The sequence below is a fragment of the Phalangium opilio genome, unplaced genomic scaffold (assembly GCF_054372755.1).
Source record: "Phalangium opilio isolate 3A_F unplaced genomic scaffold, DU_Popi_V2 ptg000369l_1, whole genome shotgun sequence".
Taxonomy (NCBI): Eukaryota; Metazoa; Arthropoda; class Arachnida; order Opiliones; family Phalangiidae; genus Phalangium; species Phalangium opilio.
The window spans coordinates 1,113,302-1,130,739 of NW_028324232.1; the positions used below are offsets into that span (position 1 = coordinate 1,113,302).

General features: G+C 37.0%; 4 protein-coding genes, 2 long non-coding RNA genes and 1 other non-coding gene across 10 annotated transcripts; 4 read left to right on the top strand and 3 right to left on the bottom strand.

Moving 5' to 3' along the window:
- Positions 1 to 52: 52 nt before the first annotated feature.
- LOC149597236 (uncharacterized) lies at positions 53 to 6,278 on the bottom strand. The gene is made up of 2 exons (XR_016379303.1): positions 5,350 to 6,278; positions 53 to 3,524 (listed from the first exon to the last, which is right to left on the bottom strand). It is a non-coding gene; the product is annotated as an uncharacterized LOC149597236 (long non-coding RNA).
- Positions 6,279 to 6,381: 103 nt separating this feature from the next.
- On the top strand, positions 6,382 to 8,759 carry LOC149597237 (uncharacterized). Of its 4 annotated transcripts, XR_016379275.1 has the most exons (7): positions 6,382 to 6,526; positions 7,318 to 7,589; positions 7,648 to 7,825; positions 7,894 to 7,999; positions 8,082 to 8,223; positions 8,285 to 8,368; positions 8,434 to 8,759. XR_016379275.1 is itself a non-coding variant. In XM_089861144.1 (5 exons), the coding sequence occupies exons 2-5, from the start codon at positions 7,507 to 7,509 to the stop codon at positions 8,099 to 8,101; spliced, it is 387 nt and encodes a 128-aa protein (XP_089717270.1). In that variant the 5' UTR covers positions 6,382 to 6,526; positions 7,318 to 7,506; the 3' UTR covers positions 8,102 to 8,759. The 4 variants fall into 4 exon arrangements, 1 of the variants encoding a protein (XP_089717270.1); XR_016379277.1 differs by having other exon boundaries at positions 7,644 to 8,223; XR_016379276.1 differs by having other exon boundaries at positions 7,318 to 7,570; positions 7,644 to 8,223.
- A 701-nt stretch (positions 8,760 to 9,460) lies between these two features.
- LOC149597238 (GDP-L-fucose synthase-like) lies at positions 9,461 to 11,632 on the top strand. The gene is made up of 9 exons (XM_089861082.1): positions 9,461 to 9,519; positions 9,622 to 9,750; positions 9,809 to 9,923; positions 9,983 to 10,111; positions 10,197 to 10,404; positions 11,004 to 11,135; positions 11,201 to 11,280; positions 11,337 to 11,436; positions 11,497 to 11,632. Coding segments are annotated over exons 1-9 (951 nt in total). The 5' UTR covers positions 9,461 to 9,517; the 3' UTR covers positions 11,553 to 11,632.
- A 1-nt stretch (position 11,633) lies between these two features.
- On the bottom strand, positions 11,634 to 12,280 carry LOC149597239 (uncharacterized). The gene is made up of 3 exons (XR_016379270.1): positions 12,141 to 12,280; positions 11,996 to 12,030; positions 11,634 to 11,932 (listed from the first exon to the last, which is right to left on the bottom strand). It is a non-coding gene; the product is annotated as an uncharacterized LOC149597239 (long non-coding RNA).
- Positions 12,281 to 12,530: 250 nt separating this feature from the next.
- On the top strand, positions 12,531 to 13,240 carry LOC149597240 (GDP-L-fucose synthase-like). The gene is made up of 4 exons (XM_089861083.1): positions 12,531 to 12,656; positions 12,714 to 12,793; positions 12,850 to 12,949; positions 13,024 to 13,240. Exons 1-4 carry the CDS (start codon positions 12,542 to 12,544, stop codon positions 13,077 to 13,079), a joined length of 351 nt encoding a protein of 116 aa, XP_089717209.1. The 5' UTR covers positions 12,531 to 12,541; the 3' UTR covers positions 13,080 to 13,240.
- Positions 13,241 to 13,296: 56 nt separating this feature from the next.
- On the bottom strand, positions 13,297 to 15,452 carry LOC149597241 (uncharacterized). The gene is made up of 2 exons (XM_089861109.1): positions 15,019 to 15,452; positions 13,297 to 13,807 (listed from the first exon to the last, which is right to left on the bottom strand). The coding sequence occupies exons 1-2, from the start codon at positions 15,450 to 15,452 to the stop codon at positions 13,549 to 13,551; spliced, it is 693 nt and encodes a 230-aa protein (XP_089717235.1). The 3' UTR covers positions 13,297 to 13,548.
- A 1,063-nt stretch (positions 15,453 to 16,515) lies between these two features.
- TRNAT-AGU (transfer RNA threonine (anticodon AGU)) lies at positions 16,516 to 16,589 on the top strand. The gene has a single exon. It is a non-coding gene; the product is annotated as a tRNA-Thr (tRNA).
- The last annotated feature ends 849 nt before the right edge of the window (positions 16,590 to 17,438 follow it).

A 17,438-nucleotide genomic window follows, 5' to 3' on the forward strand; every position in this document is an offset into this window, starting at 1 on the left:
AACGTCATCGTCACTAGGAGAGGTAAAAATTAAATAATGTTGAAAGCAAAGATTCATTTGAAAATAGGAACAATTTTTAATCAGTTAATATTGCTTTTGATTATTTAAACACAAGTTATGGCAATTACATTATAAAATAGGAACTATTTTTAAACACGTCAATATTGCATTTGATTACTTAAACACAAATTATGGATATTTAATTTTAAAATAGGAACAATTATTAAACAAGTCAATGTTGCTTTTAACTTAAGTATTTAAACACAAATTATGGCAATTAAGTTTTAAAATAAGAACAATTTTTAATCACAGCAATATTGCTTCTGATTATTTAAACACACGTTATGAAAATTACATCTTTTATCACAGAAATATTTAAAAATAAAAAAGGGAATTTTGACGAATAATTTTCGGCTGTTTTTGGGCTGGATAGTCTAGATCTTAAGGCTCATTTACAGGCACGATTGTAACTCGTAAAAACAGGATTTCGCTCGAGATATTTTGCGTCATTTCTGCGCAAGCTCAACCATTTACATGGCTGCTTGGACAGGGTTTCCCATTTTGAGTCCAGGGCCGACTTTTAATTCTAGTTTATCTCTGAGCAAATCCATCTTGTTGTTCTAATTTACGTACTTAATACGATCACACGATGTGGCGCCTACTATTACGAGCCCAGCCCTTGGGTCATCTTGTTTGGGCTTGTTACCAATATTAGTTTAGCGGGCGGGTTTAAGGTTTTCAGTCTGACATTAATTAATGCCTAATGTACACTTTTAGTTAGAATGGGTTCGAAAAAGGAAAGGTTCACTAAGTTCCAAGGCCGAAGCCAAAAAGCAAGGCAAAACAAATCGAAAGACGGTTTCAAGGAAAAGAGCAGCGGCTGCCATTTTACTTTAATATTAATGTAGTTATTGACATTTAAAGTATGGAAGAATCGCCAGTGGTATTATTCTTTCATTTTAATTTGTTCGAATTGAAATTAATAATGCTTAATGGGATTTTTAGATCAAATTGAACAGAAAGCGACGCAGACAAGCCAAAACGGTGGAAGACCTCACAGAGGTGTACTTTCGTGAAATTGAGGCTAAAGACGCAGCGAAGGCCAAAAAAGCCAAAATTGATAAAGAAAAGGAGTTGAAGAGCGAGGCCAATAAAAGGGCCTATAAAAAGAGGCAAGAAAAGAAAAGAGCAGCGGCTGCCAGCACCGAAACAAGCGCCGTCACCAGCGCCGAAACCAGCGTTGTAGAGCAGCTGGAGATAGCGCAGAAAAAAAACTATAGCCTGGAAGAACAAGTTAAGGCCCTTGCCGCCCAGCTCCAAGAAAGTCAGGAAGTAAATCGAAAAGAGGAAAAGGAGGAAAAAAAGATGGCTGCGAAAAAAGCAGCAAACCGTAGGGCATATCTAAAACGAGTGGCTGCTAAGAAAGCCACCGATGACGACGTGTTTGTCGCCAATGACGATGTTCTCCTCGGTGTCATTGTCGCCAATAACAAGGAGGGTATAATAAATGTGAGAAACTTTCCACGGTAGGGGATGAAAAAGGATCATAAGTTAAAAAGAGGACTCGAAACGGCCAGACAACAAATACAGGTACTGGGACTTATCAACGCGAAGCGGAAAACCAGATTTTTTCTAAAAGTAATAAAACTAATCTAATTTCTCTTAAGCCGCCCGCCTTAAGTCATCGAGTAACCATAATGTTTTGCGTAATTAAAGGGGAACATACGCGTTATGTGTCGAGTCCGCCCTCTCCATAACGCTACGGCCACATCGACCATTAAAGTTACAACATCCGAAACTTTATTTGTGGATTCAAAAGAGGCGGCGTCCACATCCAAATCAATGCGAAGCAATGTGAAAATGGAGTTCATTGTTGACCGTATTTTCACGCGTGACTGTACCCAAATGGATGTCTTTGAAGAGGTGCAGAAACGCGTAGCGTAGAAAGTGTTTTCGCTGGTTACATCGTAACTGGGAATGTTTCTCGTAATTGCAGGGGAACATACGTGTTCTATGTCGAGTTCGCCCTCAAGTTAACGCCACGGACACATTGACAATTAGAGTTAAGAGTTCCGAAACTTTAAATGCGGATTCGGAAGCGGCGGCGTCAACAAACAAATCAACGCGAACCAACGTGAAAACAGAGTTCATTGTTGACCGAATTTTCACACATGACTGTGCGCGAAAAAATGTCTTTGAAGAGGTGCAGAAACGCGTAGAAATTCTTTTTGAAGGCTTCAACGTACGCGTTTTCGCGTATGGGCAAGCTGGGTCAGGAAAGACCTACACCGTGGAAGGTCCGTCCCCCCACCGTAAACCATTTGGTTAGCGACTACCAAAACCCGGAATTAGGGGTCATCCCCAGGAGCGTGCTACAAGTTTTCAAACTTGCCCAAGAAATATACAGCGAATCAATATTTGATTTGACGAGAAATGAAAAAGTGGGTTTAAATATAAATGAAAGAGAGGGAAAGGTCAAAGTGGAAAATTTAGCTGTACGCGGAGTCACAACCGCGGAAGATGTAAGGCCACCGAACTGATTTTTAACGATGACGCGTTTTTCTCGGTCTCAAAATTAAATAATTTTTTTTTTTCAGGTTTACGACCCAATGCTAAAAGCGCAAAACTAAAGGAATTGTTCACGTTCCCATTCCGTGTTCGTATTGAAGACGAGATAACGAAGTAAGGGGCCGAAGTTTCAATGGTAAGTTGCTGGTATCATTGTTTTTTTTGGCTAATGAAATAAATCTCATAGATTTAGCGGGCAGTGAGAAACTTGGTTGCGAAAAAAAAATAGAAACGAAAACCATAAACTAATCGTTAACCCATCTTAGACGATGGTGGTATCGAAACACCCGGTTTCAAACGCGGCGGGGTCTTCGAGTTCACTCTCGACCATGTCCTTCAGCCAGAATGCACGCGAGAAAACGTATTTGAAGAGGTTAAGGAGGTACTTAAATCCGTACTCAATGGTTGGAACGCGCGTGTGTTCGCTACGATCCAGATGGGGACAAGCGAGAGGTACGTGTTTAATCCCCGCATGAACAGTGATATAATTGGTCCACCATCGAGGGCTAAACGCGGCCATGAGCACGCGAGAAAACGTGTTCGAAGAGGTGAAAGAAACTTGGTTGCAAAAAACAATAAAATAGAAACAAACATTAACCCATCTCGGGAATGTCTTGATGTCAATATCGCAAAAAGTAACGCGACCATGTGTTCGAGCCAGATTGCACGCGAGAAAACGTAAGAAGAAGAAGAAGTAAAGCGGGTTTTTAAAACCGTTCTTGATGGTTGCACCGTTTGCACAAAAAGTAACTCGGGTTTTTTTTCTTTCCATTAGGCGGAGCGTATTCCCTACCGCAGTGGCGTATTAACGCGCTCATTTAAGAATTCCTTGGGCGGAAATTCGAAAACGCTCCTCATTATAAATGTGTCGCCCGATGAAGAAAACGTCGACGCCACGATTAATTCTTTAAGGTTTGCGCAAAAAATAAACAATTGCAAAATTTAGTAACCCATTTCTGAAAAAAAAAAAATAGAAAAAAAATGTTTCAACTGACAATGTTAAAAAATGTAAAATAAATTTTCACAAAATTTAAAAACCTTTTGACGGATTATAAAAAAAGTCTTAAATAAATAACGTTCAATTACTCTGAGATATCTAATGAAACCCTAGCAATCGACCGGAAACAAAACTGACAGTGTCCACGGCTTGTGGACACGTCATGTTGCTTGGGCTTCCCTAAATGGTTTATCATTCAATGCCTCTAAATCATACCATCTAAAGCTCTCTCCCTTGTCCCCACCTACGCAGTTATCTCCTTATTTCTTAGACGGTTCTCGTCTCACGCGTATTTCGGACCATCGCGACCTTGGGGTCATAATTTCCTCCGATCTTTCGTCGTCAAAACATTGCGCCAATATTGCCTCCCGCGCCAGTTGTGTCGTCGGGGCTCTTCGACGAAATTTCTCATTTTTGGACAAAACTACGCTAACTTTATACAATCAATTTGTCAGGCCCATTATAGAATATTGCTCGCCTATATGGCGCCCATATCAAGTAAAGGACTCTTCTAGTTTAGTGTCTTTACAATCTCAAGCTACCAAGATTCTCCCGTCCTTGAGGGGGGTTTCTCGTGCCTTGCGTCTGGAAGAATTAGGATGGCCCACTTTAACGTGCCGCTGGGACATGGTGGACCTACTACTTCTTTACAATATCTTGTCCGATCCCTCACAGCCCTATTTTACCGTAAACCCTTCCTCCACGCGCGGCCACTCACGCAAATTGTTTGTTAGGCGCCCTCGTCTTAATGTAGTCAAAAACTCCTATTTTTATCGGGTAGTTCCCCTATGGAACTCCTTGCCCTCGGAAATAATAGATTCTCCAACCCTAAATATTTTTAAAACTAAACTTAAAAAACATTTAATTACCTCGTAAATTTAATTTAATATCTTAATTTAATTTCTTGAACATAACTAAAGGACATTGTATATTGTATATCATATTTCGACCCTATAAGTAATTATCCCTATCAAACGGAGCTGTAATGGCTGGAAAGCCCTAGTTCCTACTCAAAACCGAAAAAGAAAAGAAAAAAAAAAAGTAGGGACAATTAGGAGATTAACGAGTACCATATCAGCTGGTGTGGACTAAGATTGTGATCTATGTTGTTACTTAAAAGCCTCGATTTTAACTCGTGAGTCGTCCATAAAAGATTCTTAAAGTTTCGGTTTCTATTATTTAAAAGTGGCTTCTTCACCGAGTTACTTTAAAAGTTAATAAGAAAGTTGTCTATCTTCAAAAGACGCGGGGGGGGGGGAGGAGTAAAAATGGCTGTATCTGTGTCCAGGGACACGGGGACAGACTCTTTGCAACTTAACATACAGTTCTACTAATCTATTTGCAATTTATGAATATTGAAATATGTTTCAAAAAGCTTCAAAAGCTACTATTAAACTCGCTTAGAATATCCCTAACCAAGAAGTGATGTCTAGTTTACTAGGGAGAAGGTTTAAATTCGCCACATTTCCAGCTTTATCTCCAGCCCTAACGTAGGTCCGGAGTTAATCCCCGCCTGCCCTCTAAATTACAACCAGCATCTCATTGGTTCTTGAAAGCTCACGTCAGCGCGACGCCAATGACGAAAATTGCTTATTTTCCGACTGAGGAGAGGCGAGCTAGCCCGTCCCCCCTTGTATTTTGAAAGGGGGGACTGGGACTATGGCGCGCGAATACTTGGGCATCTTAAACCTTCTCCCTAATAAACTAGATATCGCTTCTTGCCCTAACTATTTCAGATACGTTCAACTAAATTTATCTAGCATCTTTGGTTATTTCTCACTCACCACACGTGGTTTCCAGAAGAGGTTCCGTTTAGCTCGTAGAGCCGCGAGTTATAGCTGGAAATAAGCCATCCTGGGCTTCCATTTGACCCCAGCAGATCCAAAACAAAGTCCAAAGGTCGTCTCTGGTAGTTGCGGCGGCGCTTCGTGTCCAAAAAGGTCTCTCTGTAGGGGCGAACACCCCTCGGATCCCCCCAGACGGTTCAGGGGCTCACTTCAGTGGGTGCCCGGTATCCCGTATAGAGAGCGGTAACTCTATTGAAGCGAAAACAAAAGTACCATGTACCAGAGTATCGCGACGGCGGTAGAAAGTCACTGGCTTAAAATTAAATCTCAACCGTAATTTCGCGACTAGGCCTACATGACGGAAATCGAAATAAATAATTAAAACAATTCAACTTTCCCTAATTGCGATAAATATCCAATTATTTGTCCATAAATTCGAGGCGAATACCTATATTCTCTTTGATGCCACGTGGCGTTACAAGTTACAACGCGCATACACGACTCAGGACGAGGCCACGTTTTCTGTCTTTGTCCCGGTAAAAATTCTTTCAAGTTCACGGTGCCACTGCCTGACATTAAACTTCAAACGAAACGCCTGGTTTAGAAGATTAGTCAAGAACTAAGTGCGACGTGACAATGTCTTTGACATTAAATGCTCGACGAGCTTCGACCTTTGCCTCGACTGAGGACGGCGGGCCGCAGCGCCCCCACTCGGCTACTTGCTCAGGCACCCAAAAACGCGGGAAAAATCTCTTTGTTTTGCATGGAGTAACTTTATAGGAGTGATAAGTGTAGATACCTTAGAAGAGCTTTAGTATAAAGTCCAATTTCTTGTAATATTACTCCATGGTGACAAAAAACCAGCAGACTCGGAATATGTTCAGCCCTCCGCAATCTATATCACCCATCTATGATAACATCCCCTCCTTCCTCTACTTCCTTTCCGCCCCCCCCCGTTTCTTCTTTATCATTTTCAAACCCATAAAAGCCGGGTGCCCCGGTGACATAATGGTAGTCTCGCACTCTCGTCTAGTCGTCGGAAGTCGGAACGCGGAGGGAGAAGTCTTTGTACCGCGCCGCTATGTCCCACGTGGAATTTTCTGCTATGAAAGTTATAAATATTGATTCATCTTCAATTGAACGAGTTTTCTGATTACAAGAATATGAGCCGAAGGTATGAATAATTTTATTTTAAGTCTCCAACGGAATAGGCCTATTTAATTTTAGAATCCCCGTTTTTAATTTTACACGGAATTTAATTAATTTTACTCGGAGAGGAGAGACAATTAGTTTAATTTCGAGGGCTTTTTGAGTGAAGGAAACGAGATGATATTTTTCGTGTACTTAGATTATGCTGGATAGTTAGTTTCAGTTTCGCAAAATAGAGGTCCCGGGACGGTTTGGGTTTGGGGTCAAAGTGCTCTCTGGTTTAGGGGATACGGATTTTGTTGTAGATACATTTATGTTATTTAAAAATTATACTTAAGCGGGGTGCACATTTTAGTTTCATTCATATTATTTGAAATGTGACTTTGTTTGAAATTAAGGGGATACACGATTATGTTGCAGAAATGGTTTTTAGTTGTACGATCTATTTTAATAATACCTTTGGTAGTTCAACTATAGGGGGGGGGGGTCACGTAGGCCTTGTAAAATTAGTATTAAGGCCCAGCTCTTGGGCCATCTTGTTTAAGACTTAACGTTGTCACAAGGTCCCAATAGTTAAAATAGGGTTGACTAACGTCCTGTGACGGAATCCCCCAATACGACTGACCGGCCAGTCCTACTTTAGAAGGGGGTATTCTGTTACATGGGGTTGGGCGCTGTTCGTTAAGGTATAAGTGTTTTTACCAGAAGTAAATACTTCTGTTTTTACTTAAAATTTGTTTGCGAAAATAAAGCGTTTTTAAATTAATTAGGTCTTTAATTTTAATGTTAATGTAGTTTATTACTGTTGTTTTATAGTTAAATCATGGAGGGAGCGCAAGCCTTTTCTTATTTTTTTTTTTTATATATATTCCCCCACCCCATTTAAAAACCGTTCTTGATGGGGTGGGGACAAGCGAGACTTACTTAAGAAGGCAAAGGAAAAAGCAGCAAACCGTAGAGCTTACCTGAAACGAGTGGCTGCTAAGAAAGCAGCCGCCGTTGCCGATGATGTCACCGAGGACGATGTTGTTCTCGGTGTCATTGTCACCAACAAAAGGGAGGATAAAATGTGAGAAAGAAACTAGAAGGTATAAAGAGGACAGTTATCTAACTTTTTCAGCCTAATGTCCGCCCGCTTTTAGTTAGAATGGATTCGAAAAAGGAAATGTCCAGTAGGTTCCGCGGCCAAAAAAGCAAAAGGGTTGCGAAGAAAAGAGCAGCGGTTGCCACTGGTCAAGCCGGCGTGCAAGACCCCCCCCCGCCCACGTTTTTTTTTCAATCGGGGGGGGGGCGGCGTACTTGGGAACTCAATTTTGACGGCGAGGTAATGACGCGAATCCAAGCCCCGCGCCTTCAGTCATACAGTAACCGTAATGTTTTGCGTAATTGCAGGGGAACATACGTGTTCTATGTCGAGTTCGCCCTCAACTTAACGCTACGGACACTTTACAGTCACCGCCTCCTATATTAAATATAGGAGGCGGTGACTGCGAAAGAAGTAAGCCCACCGAACTGATACTTTTCACGATGACGCGTGACGCGTTTTTCTCGGTCTCAAAATTTTTAATAATTTATTTCAGGCCATGGAAATAATAGTTAAGGCGAGAAAACAAAGGAATATTGCCCCAAAAACAGTAGAAGAGAAGCATCGGGCCAACGCCTACGAGATGGATGTATATTTACATCTCGTAGGCGTTAATTGATCGGGCCGAAGTTTCAATGGTAATTTGATGGCATCATTGTTTTGGTTAATGAATAACTTTGGATTTATTTTTATATCTAGCTGGGCAGCGAAAAACTTTGAGAAGGAAGCTTGGTTGCTTAAAAAGCGTAAACACACGCATTTTGGGACGTCATGTCGCAAAAAGTATCATGCCATTACTTTTTTCGTGTAATAACTCGTTTGTTTTATTAATAATTATTTTCAATTAGGCGCGTCATATACCTTACCGAGATAGCACGTTAACACGCTTTCTGAAAAATTCCATGGGTGGTAGATCAAAGGTATCGATGATCATCAGTTTGAATCCCGATGCCGGAGATTCCTCTTACGTTACGCTCAAAAAATAAATGTATCGAAAAGCACAATAAAGTTTTAACTTATAAAAAGAAATTTACATTCCTAAATACTTTAAATTTTTAACTGTTTTTATTTAATTTTTAACTGTTTTTTTTTTATTGAATTAACTGTTCAAAAAATTTTATGTAATGAAATTTTCCAAAGGATTTTACAAAATAAAATAAATGGAATACTCCTATTTACAAGTAGTGATAATTTTTTAGTAGGATAGTAGTAAAAATATTATTTTTCTTAGACCGAAAAGCTAAACCGATGACGTTCTACCGGTGGTAGAAGGCCTGCCAGCTTCACCCGAGCCCCTTGCTAAAAAACGACTAGCAAAATCGCCCCTAGTTCCGACTTTCGCCGTTAGGTGCGCTACCAACCCAGTTTTCCTCCTAATGCTTTTTCTATGGGAAAAAAAATTCGGAAGTGGACTCGGTTTTAGAGCACTTTTAATATATTTACCGATTTTTTTTTTCGTGGCCGAGTTTTAAATGAGAAGTCAAGTAAGTTCTAATCTATATTACCACCGGTTTAACGTTGTTTAACATGGGGCTCGGGTAAAGCTGGCAGGCCTTCTACCACCGGTAATCTAAGTTGGCCATGGTTAAGCCTAATTCTTTCCAGTCTGGGAAATAGCAGTGCGCACTTCCTCTGGTCCAAAACCAGTTTATTAATTGCTTGGACTAGTTTTTTAATTCAAGAAGTGGGGCTTACTGGTCCTCGGGACCAGTTTATTAATTGCAAATCTATAAGAGAACAAAGCCTGGGACCAGTCCGCAGACCAGTTTATTATTTCGGACCCTAGGGGGGTCACTGGTCCCAAGGACTAGTTTAAAAAATATCCTTATTTCCCAGACTGATTCTTTCATTTCATTGTAGCAGACGACACGAAATCTGAAATTCTTAGGCACTTGTTTTCCACGTAATCAAACTCTATTTCACTTTCTAAATATGTAAGTACGATTAAATAATGTTTAAAATATATTTATAACGGGTTACTATAATCGTTAATGGAGTGTAATTTAATTTAATTTAATTAATTAATTAATTTCAAGGAACAATAAAGTAATTTTGGTAACCGGTGGCACAGGCTTAGTGGGTAAAGCCATTGAAAAAGTCATCCAAGATGAATCTCCTCAGAAGGAAAAATGGATTTTCTGCTCTTCTAAAGACGCTAATCTCTTGTAAATAAAATTAATGAAAGGTAATTTAAGCGTAATTAAAGTTAATAATAATTTTTAGATCCAAGGAATCGACGAAACAATTGTTTGACAAACATAAACCAACTCACGTTATACATTTAGCAGCCATGGTTGGAGGTTTGTACCGGAATATGAAATTCAATCTCGATTTCCTGGTAATTATCTTTAATTATAATTAAAATATATTTAAAAGAAATTAATTTTAACACCTTAGAGGAATAATCTAGCCATAAACGATAATGTTTTGCAAACTTCTTACGAAACGGGTGTCTCTAAAGTTGTTTCTTGTTTGTCAACTTGTATTTTTCCCGATAAAACAACATATCCCATTGATGAAACCATGGTAACCACTTTATAATAAATAATTGATTAATTAATAACTGTGAATTAACATTAATTAAACCCTTTAAATAAATGAAACAACCCAGGTTCATAATGGTCCACCTCATGAGTCAAATTTTGGTTATTCATACGCAAAACGGATGATTGATGTTCAAAATAAAGCCTACCATGTTCAACATGGTTCTAATTTCACGTCAGTCATTCCCACCAATGTTTTTGGACCTCATGATAATTTTAATTTGGAAGATGGCCATGTTTTACCAGGATTAATTCATAAAACATATTTGGCTCAAAGTAATATTGTTTTTTTTTTAATTTATTAATTGACTGATTAATAACTTGATTGATTAGTTAATTGACAGATTGATTGATTGATTAGTTAATTGACTGATTAATTAATTGGTTAAATAATTAATTGGTTAAATAATTAATTGGTTAAATAATTAATGGATTAAATAACCAATTTATTAAATAATTAATTGGTTAAATAATTAATGGATTAAATAACCAATTTATTAAATAATTAATTGGTTAAATAATTAATGGATTAAATAACCAATTTATTAAATAATTAATGGATTAAATAGCCAAGTGATTAAATAATCAATTGATTAAATAATTAATTGATTAAATAATTAATTGATTAAATAATTAATTGATTAAATAATCAATTGATTAAATAATCAATTGATTAAATAACCAATTGATTAAATAATTAATGGATTAAATAACCAATTGATCAAGTAATTGATTAAATGATTAATGGATTAAATAACCAATTGATCAAGTAATTGATTAAATAATTAATGGAATAAATAACCAATTGATTGGTTGATTAATTGTTTGATGAATTAATTGTTTGATTAATTAATTTAATTTCTGAATAATTTCAGAGAATAATAGCAATTTGATGATTTGGGGAACAGGAAAACCTTTGAGACAATTTATTTACTCGTTAGATTTGGCCAAATTAATTATTTGGGTTTTAAGGAGTTATGATAAGATTGAACCAATCATTCTTTCTGGTAATTAATTAATTAATTAATTAATAAAAATATCAAAAATGAATCTAAATTAAACTTAATTTCAGTTGATGAGGAAGATGAAGTTAGTATTGGAGATGCGGCAAAAACAATTAGTGAAGCTTTCAAATTCCAAGGAGAACTTATTGTAGGAGTAGTTTTAATTTTTTATTTAAATTAATTTAATTAAATTTAATTATATAGTTTGATACAACGAAATCGGATGGACAATTTAAGAAAACAGCCAGTAATAAGAAGCTTAGAAGTCTCTTGCCTGATTTCAAATTCACACCTTTTAAATCAGGTAAATTAAATTATTTATTTTTTAATTTTTTTTTTAAATATTTGGTATTAATTTTTTTAGCTGTTGAAGAAACAGTTCAATGGTTTCAAGAAAACTATGAAATTGCAAGAAAATAAATAAATAAATTAATTGGATTATGGAAAATTTATTTTAATTTATATTATTATTATAAAGTTTTTTTTTGGAAAAATAAAATTGTTGAATGAATAAAATTGTTGAATAAAAATTTAATTTCTTTTTAATTGGCGGCTGCCGCTTTTTTCCCTGCCACTCGCTTCAGGTATGCTTTTCTATTATAAATTTTTCTTTTTTCCTTAGCCGCCTTGGCGGCTTCGGCTTCGTCGGCTTCGATAGCGGCGGCTTCGGCTTGGGCGGCTTTGGCTGTGGCTAGGGCGTTTGTCGCCTCGGCTACGGCTATGACGGCGGCTGCTTGGGCATTTGTCGCCTCGGCTAAGGCTATATCGGCGGCTGCTTGGGCATCTTTTAGCCGTTGAGTCTAAAAAGGTCCATTAGGCATTATTAATTTCAATTCGAGCAAATTAAAATGAAAGAATAATACCATAGGCGATTTTTCCATTTTTTGAAAGTTAAAAACTACATTAAAATTAAAATGAAAGACCCAATTAATTAATATTTAGACAATTTTAAGTTAAAGAAAACAATTAATCCTATTATTCTGTCTAAATAACCTAACCGAGCCTTACCTATGTAATTAAAACTTTGCACACTTCTTCTTGGGACTGCGGACTTCAGCTGAACAAACAATCTGACCACTTATCCGGGCCCGCCTTCTTGTTTTATACCATCGAGACACCGGCGATTGCGTAATCTACTGGATTCTGGCTTCACTGTGGTAGGCCGAAAAATTCTGCGCAGACTCTATTGACAAACGTCAAAACGTCCACCAAATTTAAAACATGGTTTTTCGATGGGTTAATCGTTCAGCTTCATAAACCGATTAACTCATCGGGGCTTTTGCTTTCGTTTCTGATGGATTAAATAACCAATTCATTAAACAATTGATTGGTTGATTAATTGTTTGATGAATTAATTGTTAGATTAATTCTTTAATTTCTGAATAATTTCAGAGAATAATAGCAATTTGATGATTTGGGGAACAGGAAAACCTTTGAGACAATTTATTTACTCGTTAGATTTGGCCAAATTAATTATTTGGGTTTTAAGGAGTTATGATAAAATTGAACCAATCATTCTTTCTGGTAATTAATTAATTAATAAAAATATTAAAAATGAATCTAAATTAAACTTAATTTCAGTTGATGAGGAAGATGAAGTTAGTATTGGAGATGCGGCAAAAACAATTAGTGAAGCTTTCAAATTCCAAGGAGAACTTATTGTAGGAGTAGTTTTATTTATTTATTTAAATTATTTTAATGCAAGTTAATTATATAGTTTGATACAACGAAATCTGATGGACAATTTAAGAAAACAGCCAGTAATAAGAAGCTTAGAAGTCACTTGCCTGATTTCAAATTCACGCCTTTTAAATCAGGTAAATTAAATTATTTATTTTTTAATTTTTATATTTATTAATTTGGTTAAATTAATTTTTTATTAATTTTTTAGCTGTTGAAGAAACAGTTCAATGGTTTCAAGAAAACTATGAAACTACCAGAAAATAAATTAATTTATTTAATTAATATGTAATTTATTTTAATTTATGTATTATTATTATTTGGGTTTTTTTTTGTTTTTTGAAAAATAAAATTAATTATTGAATAAAAGTTTCATTCCTATTTCCTGACTTAATTATTATTAATAGAATAATAGTACTTAATAAACAATTAAAATTATACTGGAATAATCCGAGAGATAAGTGTCCAAAGCCCATCTTTCTACTCCACACCTGTTTATCCTCTTTGGTTTAGGCGCGATTTCGTGGTGCGTTCAGTGCAAATCAACGTAGTTACCGAATCATAATTAGCTTTTAAAAATAAATTATCGTAATTAAATCAATGACTAGATAACTCATCCCTTATCAATTATTAAAATTAACATCAATATTTACAGAATGAAAATATTTAGAAATATCACGTGACTAAAATAATATTAAAGCTACAAATTTCAAATTATCCTTGACGTAGAAGTTTATCACTGGAAGTTATTAGTATCAACGGCGTTTATTATCTGATTTTCCATTTGCCCGCGTTCTTGACGTTGACGTTCGCGTTCGTCGGCTTCTTGCAGTATGTCCTTCAAGTCGTGAATGTAGTCAATGGCGTATCTTAGAGTTTCAACTTTGCTAAGCCTTTTGTCTTTCTCCTTTCCTTCTAACGGCAAATGACTGCGTAATCGTTCGAATCCTTCGTTTACGTTACGTACGCGTTGACGTTCGCGTTCGTTACGTCTTCTACGCATTAATTACAAATCATTACAACATCGTAGTTCAAGAACTATAGTGTCATAAGTTCATAAGATATGTTCCATAAGTTTGTCACTGGTTAGTGACTCGCTTGTAATTTTGAAGTGAGTGGGGTAGGTCATAGATTCGAGGAGGTAAAGCGAGGGAGGGGCCTGGTGAGTGAGTGAGGCGCTGCTGTCAAAGGGGGCTTAGTGATGCGGACTAAATAGGAGTGCCAAGATGGAATAGGTCCTAGCTGCAAAATTAATTAACCACCATCGAGTGTACTTAGGACTTCAATTTAATTCGCTTCCGTCATTCTCCTTCTCGAACTAGTTATCTCGAGCTGCTCTAAAGGGGGGTTTTCAAAGGCGCGTGTTGAGGATATTTTTTTAGCGAGAAGCGGACCGCGCGTTTTTTTTTTCTCGCTAAGAAATTTTCTTTTTCTCGCTATCGCTTGCGCTAGCGATACTTTTTTGCAAACCGTTTTCATGTGCGCGATAAACGTGCACAGAGAGATCGTTAAGCCTAATTTTTCAGTAAATGTTTTACATTCGTTTTCTAAATAGTAAACATTTTAGCTGAAGAAAAACACCTATATCACAAAAAAACCTACTATTCATCTCCATTTTCGTCGCTTCATCCATCCATTTATTCTCTTTAAATCTGTGTCCATAAGCTCCATATAATGTCTCTTTTTTCTAACTAAATCTATCAATTTTTCTTTCTTTTCATCTAAAACTCCTTTATTCTCAGCTCGAATTAGTCATATAATTAATTGTTTACCCATTTTTATATTCACTTTTAAAACTCGGAATAATTAGGCTTAAAACGTAAGACTTTTAAGTCTCGCGCTGCACTTAAAACACGCGCCGAAGTTTTCTACGCTCCTATTGGCTATGAAAAATATGACATCACAAACATTAAGCGAGAAAGAAAAACGCTTAGCGAGAATATCTAATTGAATCTGATCGGAGCGGGTAGCGATTTTTTTCCCCGCTCGCGGTTTTTACTCGCACCCGCAAAAAATATCGCTTTAATGAAAACGGTTGCTCGCGGAGCGGGTGCGAGAATTTTTAATTTTTTCTCGCACCCGCTCGATTTTTACCCTCAACACGCGCCTTTGAAAACGCACCTTAAGTCTCTCAGTAGCATTACGAACTTGTATACTTATGGAACATATCACTAATGATAAACTTATGAAAACACAAAAAACATACCTTATAAATGAAGGTTCAAGCCAATATTCGTAAGGTCCGTAAGGTGTGGGTAAAGGAATCTTACAGTTGGGCGAAAACGGGTCCTGAACCTCTGATTTCCCACTTTGATCACTTTTCTGAGATCCCGGCGAGTCCACTCTGTTCTCGGATGGCGAAAACTGACCGTAATTGAAATCGCGAGACGATTCTTGACCACCAATTGAACCTTCCATTATAGTTGCGTAAAATTGACACTGTTCCCCGGGTATCACGTTCTGATCTTGACCACCCATAACGGATGAGGTACCAAAATCAGTTTGGTGAATTTGTAACAAGTCAACGGCGTTAAGCGACCCTCCACCGTAACTGGTCAAAGGCGCCGGGGTCAAGATCATGTATTCGGGTGGTGGTGTAACAATTTCGTCAGTTTCGGCGGGTAAATTGTTGTTGTCCATCGTTGGTAAATTTAAAACAACTAGCAAATTGAGGTTTTCGCTAGTATCTAATCCCTAAATCAAATCAAAGCATTTTGAGTTTATCTTGTTGGTTCCTCGATCCTCAATGTAATGGTAGCCAATGGGTGCTCCATTTAATCGTCATCGACGGTTGGACACCACCAGCGCACCTGTCCCATGAATAAATAAATCCACCAAACATCCGTCTACTGCGCGTGTCCGAGATGGATGTCTGTATACTTCCTTCAAAACACTGTAGAAACAGGTGTCCACGTTTAAAACTAACTTTACTAGCCCCCCCCCCTGCACAATATACCTGTATCAAGTGAATACGTGTGCCATTATTCAGCATCCTTGTGATACGTCAATCAAAGTTTGAGAATGAATGGATCCATTTACACCGCCCCTCCCCCCTTTATCTGCCTCTTTTTCCCGCGCTTTTAAGGACCCGGAGATTCCTTTGTTCCGAATCGAATTAATGTTTAATCGGTTTCCGAAAGAGGAGACAGTAGCTTTCATTATTTATAAGATTTGAAAGGAGATTTAGGGTTAGTTAAAATAATTAATTAAGTATAGTTAGAATTAATTATGTTAATGTATAAATGTATCATAGTTTTAAGCCTGTTTTAAGGTATAATTCAGGGTATTTTCATCAAATTCAAGCCGGTCAATCGGGATATATTAAAATTACTAATTTCCTGTACCGGTTATAAAGCATATAGTTTATATATTATTATTGTACTCTTGTAGTTCCGTGTTTACGCATTATTTGACCGGAAATGACCAATAACGGGATCTATACATCCTGTATGATAATTACCCACTTTATAATAATACCCACATCGCAATTATGGAATTTTATCGTGTTTATTTTTCAATATGACTTAAAAAGAATGGCAATTTTAATTTAAAAACTTATTTTAAAGGGTAATGGCACTATGTGTTATTATTCCGTAGATCTTGATTCAGTCAAACTTGTCATTCCGCCAACGCTCTGTAATGCTATAGCTGGATTCTGTACATCTGTAGGTATAAGTACTATAATTAAACCGCCGTTCCTCGTGGCGCCGTGGCTTAGTTGGTTAAAGCGCCTGTCTAGTAAACAGGAGATCCTGAGTTCGAATCTCGGCGGTGCCTATGCGGTGTCTCTATGAGACACATTTTGCATTGATCTCTATGGAAAATTTTCATTTAATTTTAAATACTTAAAATTAAATTCTAAATTTTCTTCAGAAAATTATATTCTAAATAGGTACATTGTATTATGGCATTAAATTCAAGTTTAATTATAGTTTATAATAAAATCGTATCCGCTAGAGGTCACTATATAATGAAAAATAGGATTTTTTTTTTTTTTTTTTTTTTTTTTGTTCCGTGTTTATTGACGAGCTAGGGCGTGGAACGCCTTACAGCTCCAGGAGCGAAATAAGCAATATAACAATAGAATAATAATGTACAAAATATACAAAATATACAAATTGACTGAGATAAAAAATAAAAATACAATGAGATTTACTACACTTGAAGGAATTTTTTAAGCCCTACTTTAAAAGGAGGAAGGGACGTCAGGGAGACCAAATCAGGTGGTAAAGAGTTCCAGAGAGGAATGGTTCGTCGAAAAAAAGGAGTTTTTTAATTGGTTTTTGCGGGAAGGGGGGAGAAATAGTTTAAGGTTATGGCCTCGAGTGGCATGATGGTTTGGGGCTTGTTTAAAAAACTTTTGACCATTGGTGTGGACTATACGAAAAAGGGAAACAAGGTCTAGATAAGTGCGCCGCGCAGACAGGGACGACCAACCCAAGGAATTTAGTCTATCAGTACGAGGGAGGTGACGAAGGTGAATAGGTATTTTCGACGCACGACCTTGAACATTGTCGAGTAATTTAGTGTCAGAGACCTGATAGGGGTTCCAAATTTGGCTACCAAATTCTAATATGGGAAGGACATAACAGTTGAAGAGACGGGTCATTAAGGTATTAGGGATAT

What these genes read in the sequence shown, in the direction of transcription:
- LOC149597237 (XM_089861144.1), top strand. Translation starts at nt 7,507, where the DNA reads ATGATGTCACCGAGGACGATGTTGTTCTCGGTGTCATTGTCACCAACA. An exon ending in TGTGAGAAAGAAACTAGAAG is followed by an intron (nt 7,590 to 7,647) that starts GTATAAAGAGGA and finishes GCTTTTAGTTAG; the next exon opens with AATGGATTCGAAAAAGGAAA. An exon ending in AGGCGGTGACTGCGAAAGAA is followed by an intron (nt 8,000 to 8,081) that starts GTAAGCCCACCG and finishes AATTTATTTCAG; the next exon opens with GCCATGGAAATAATAGTTAA.
- LOC149597238 (XM_089861082.1), top strand. An exon ending in TCTAAAGACGCTAATCTCTT is followed by an intron (nt 9,751 to 9,808) that starts GTAAATAAAATT and finishes AATAATTTTTAG; the next exon opens with ATCCAAGGAATCGACGAAAC. An exon ending in ATTCACACCTTTTAAATCAG is followed by an intron (nt 11,437 to 11,496) that starts GTAAATTAAATT and finishes TAATTTTTTTAG; the next exon opens with CTGTTGAAGAAACAGTTCAA.
- LOC149597240 (XM_089861083.1), top strand. Translation starts at nt 12,542, where the DNA reads ATGATTTGGGGAACAGGAAAACCTTTGAGACAATTTATTTACTCGTTA. An exon ending in AATTCCAAGGAGAACTTATT is followed by an intron (nt 12,794 to 12,849) that starts GTAGGAGTAGTT and finishes TTAATTATATAG; the next exon opens with TTTGATACAACGAAATCTGA. An exon ending in ATTCACGCCTTTTAAATCAG is followed by an intron (nt 12,950 to 13,023) that starts GTAAATTAAATT and finishes TTAATTTTTTAG; the next exon opens with CTGTTGAAGAAACAGTTCAA.
- LOC149597241 (XM_089861109.1), bottom strand. Translation starts at nt 15,452, where the DNA reads ATGGACAACAACAATTTACCCGCCGAAACTGACGAAATTGTTACACCA. An exon ending in CTTGAACCTTCATTTATAAG is followed by an intron (nt 13,808 to 15,018) that starts GTATGTTTTTTG and finishes ATTAATGCGTAG; the next exon opens with AAGACGTAACGAACGCGAAC.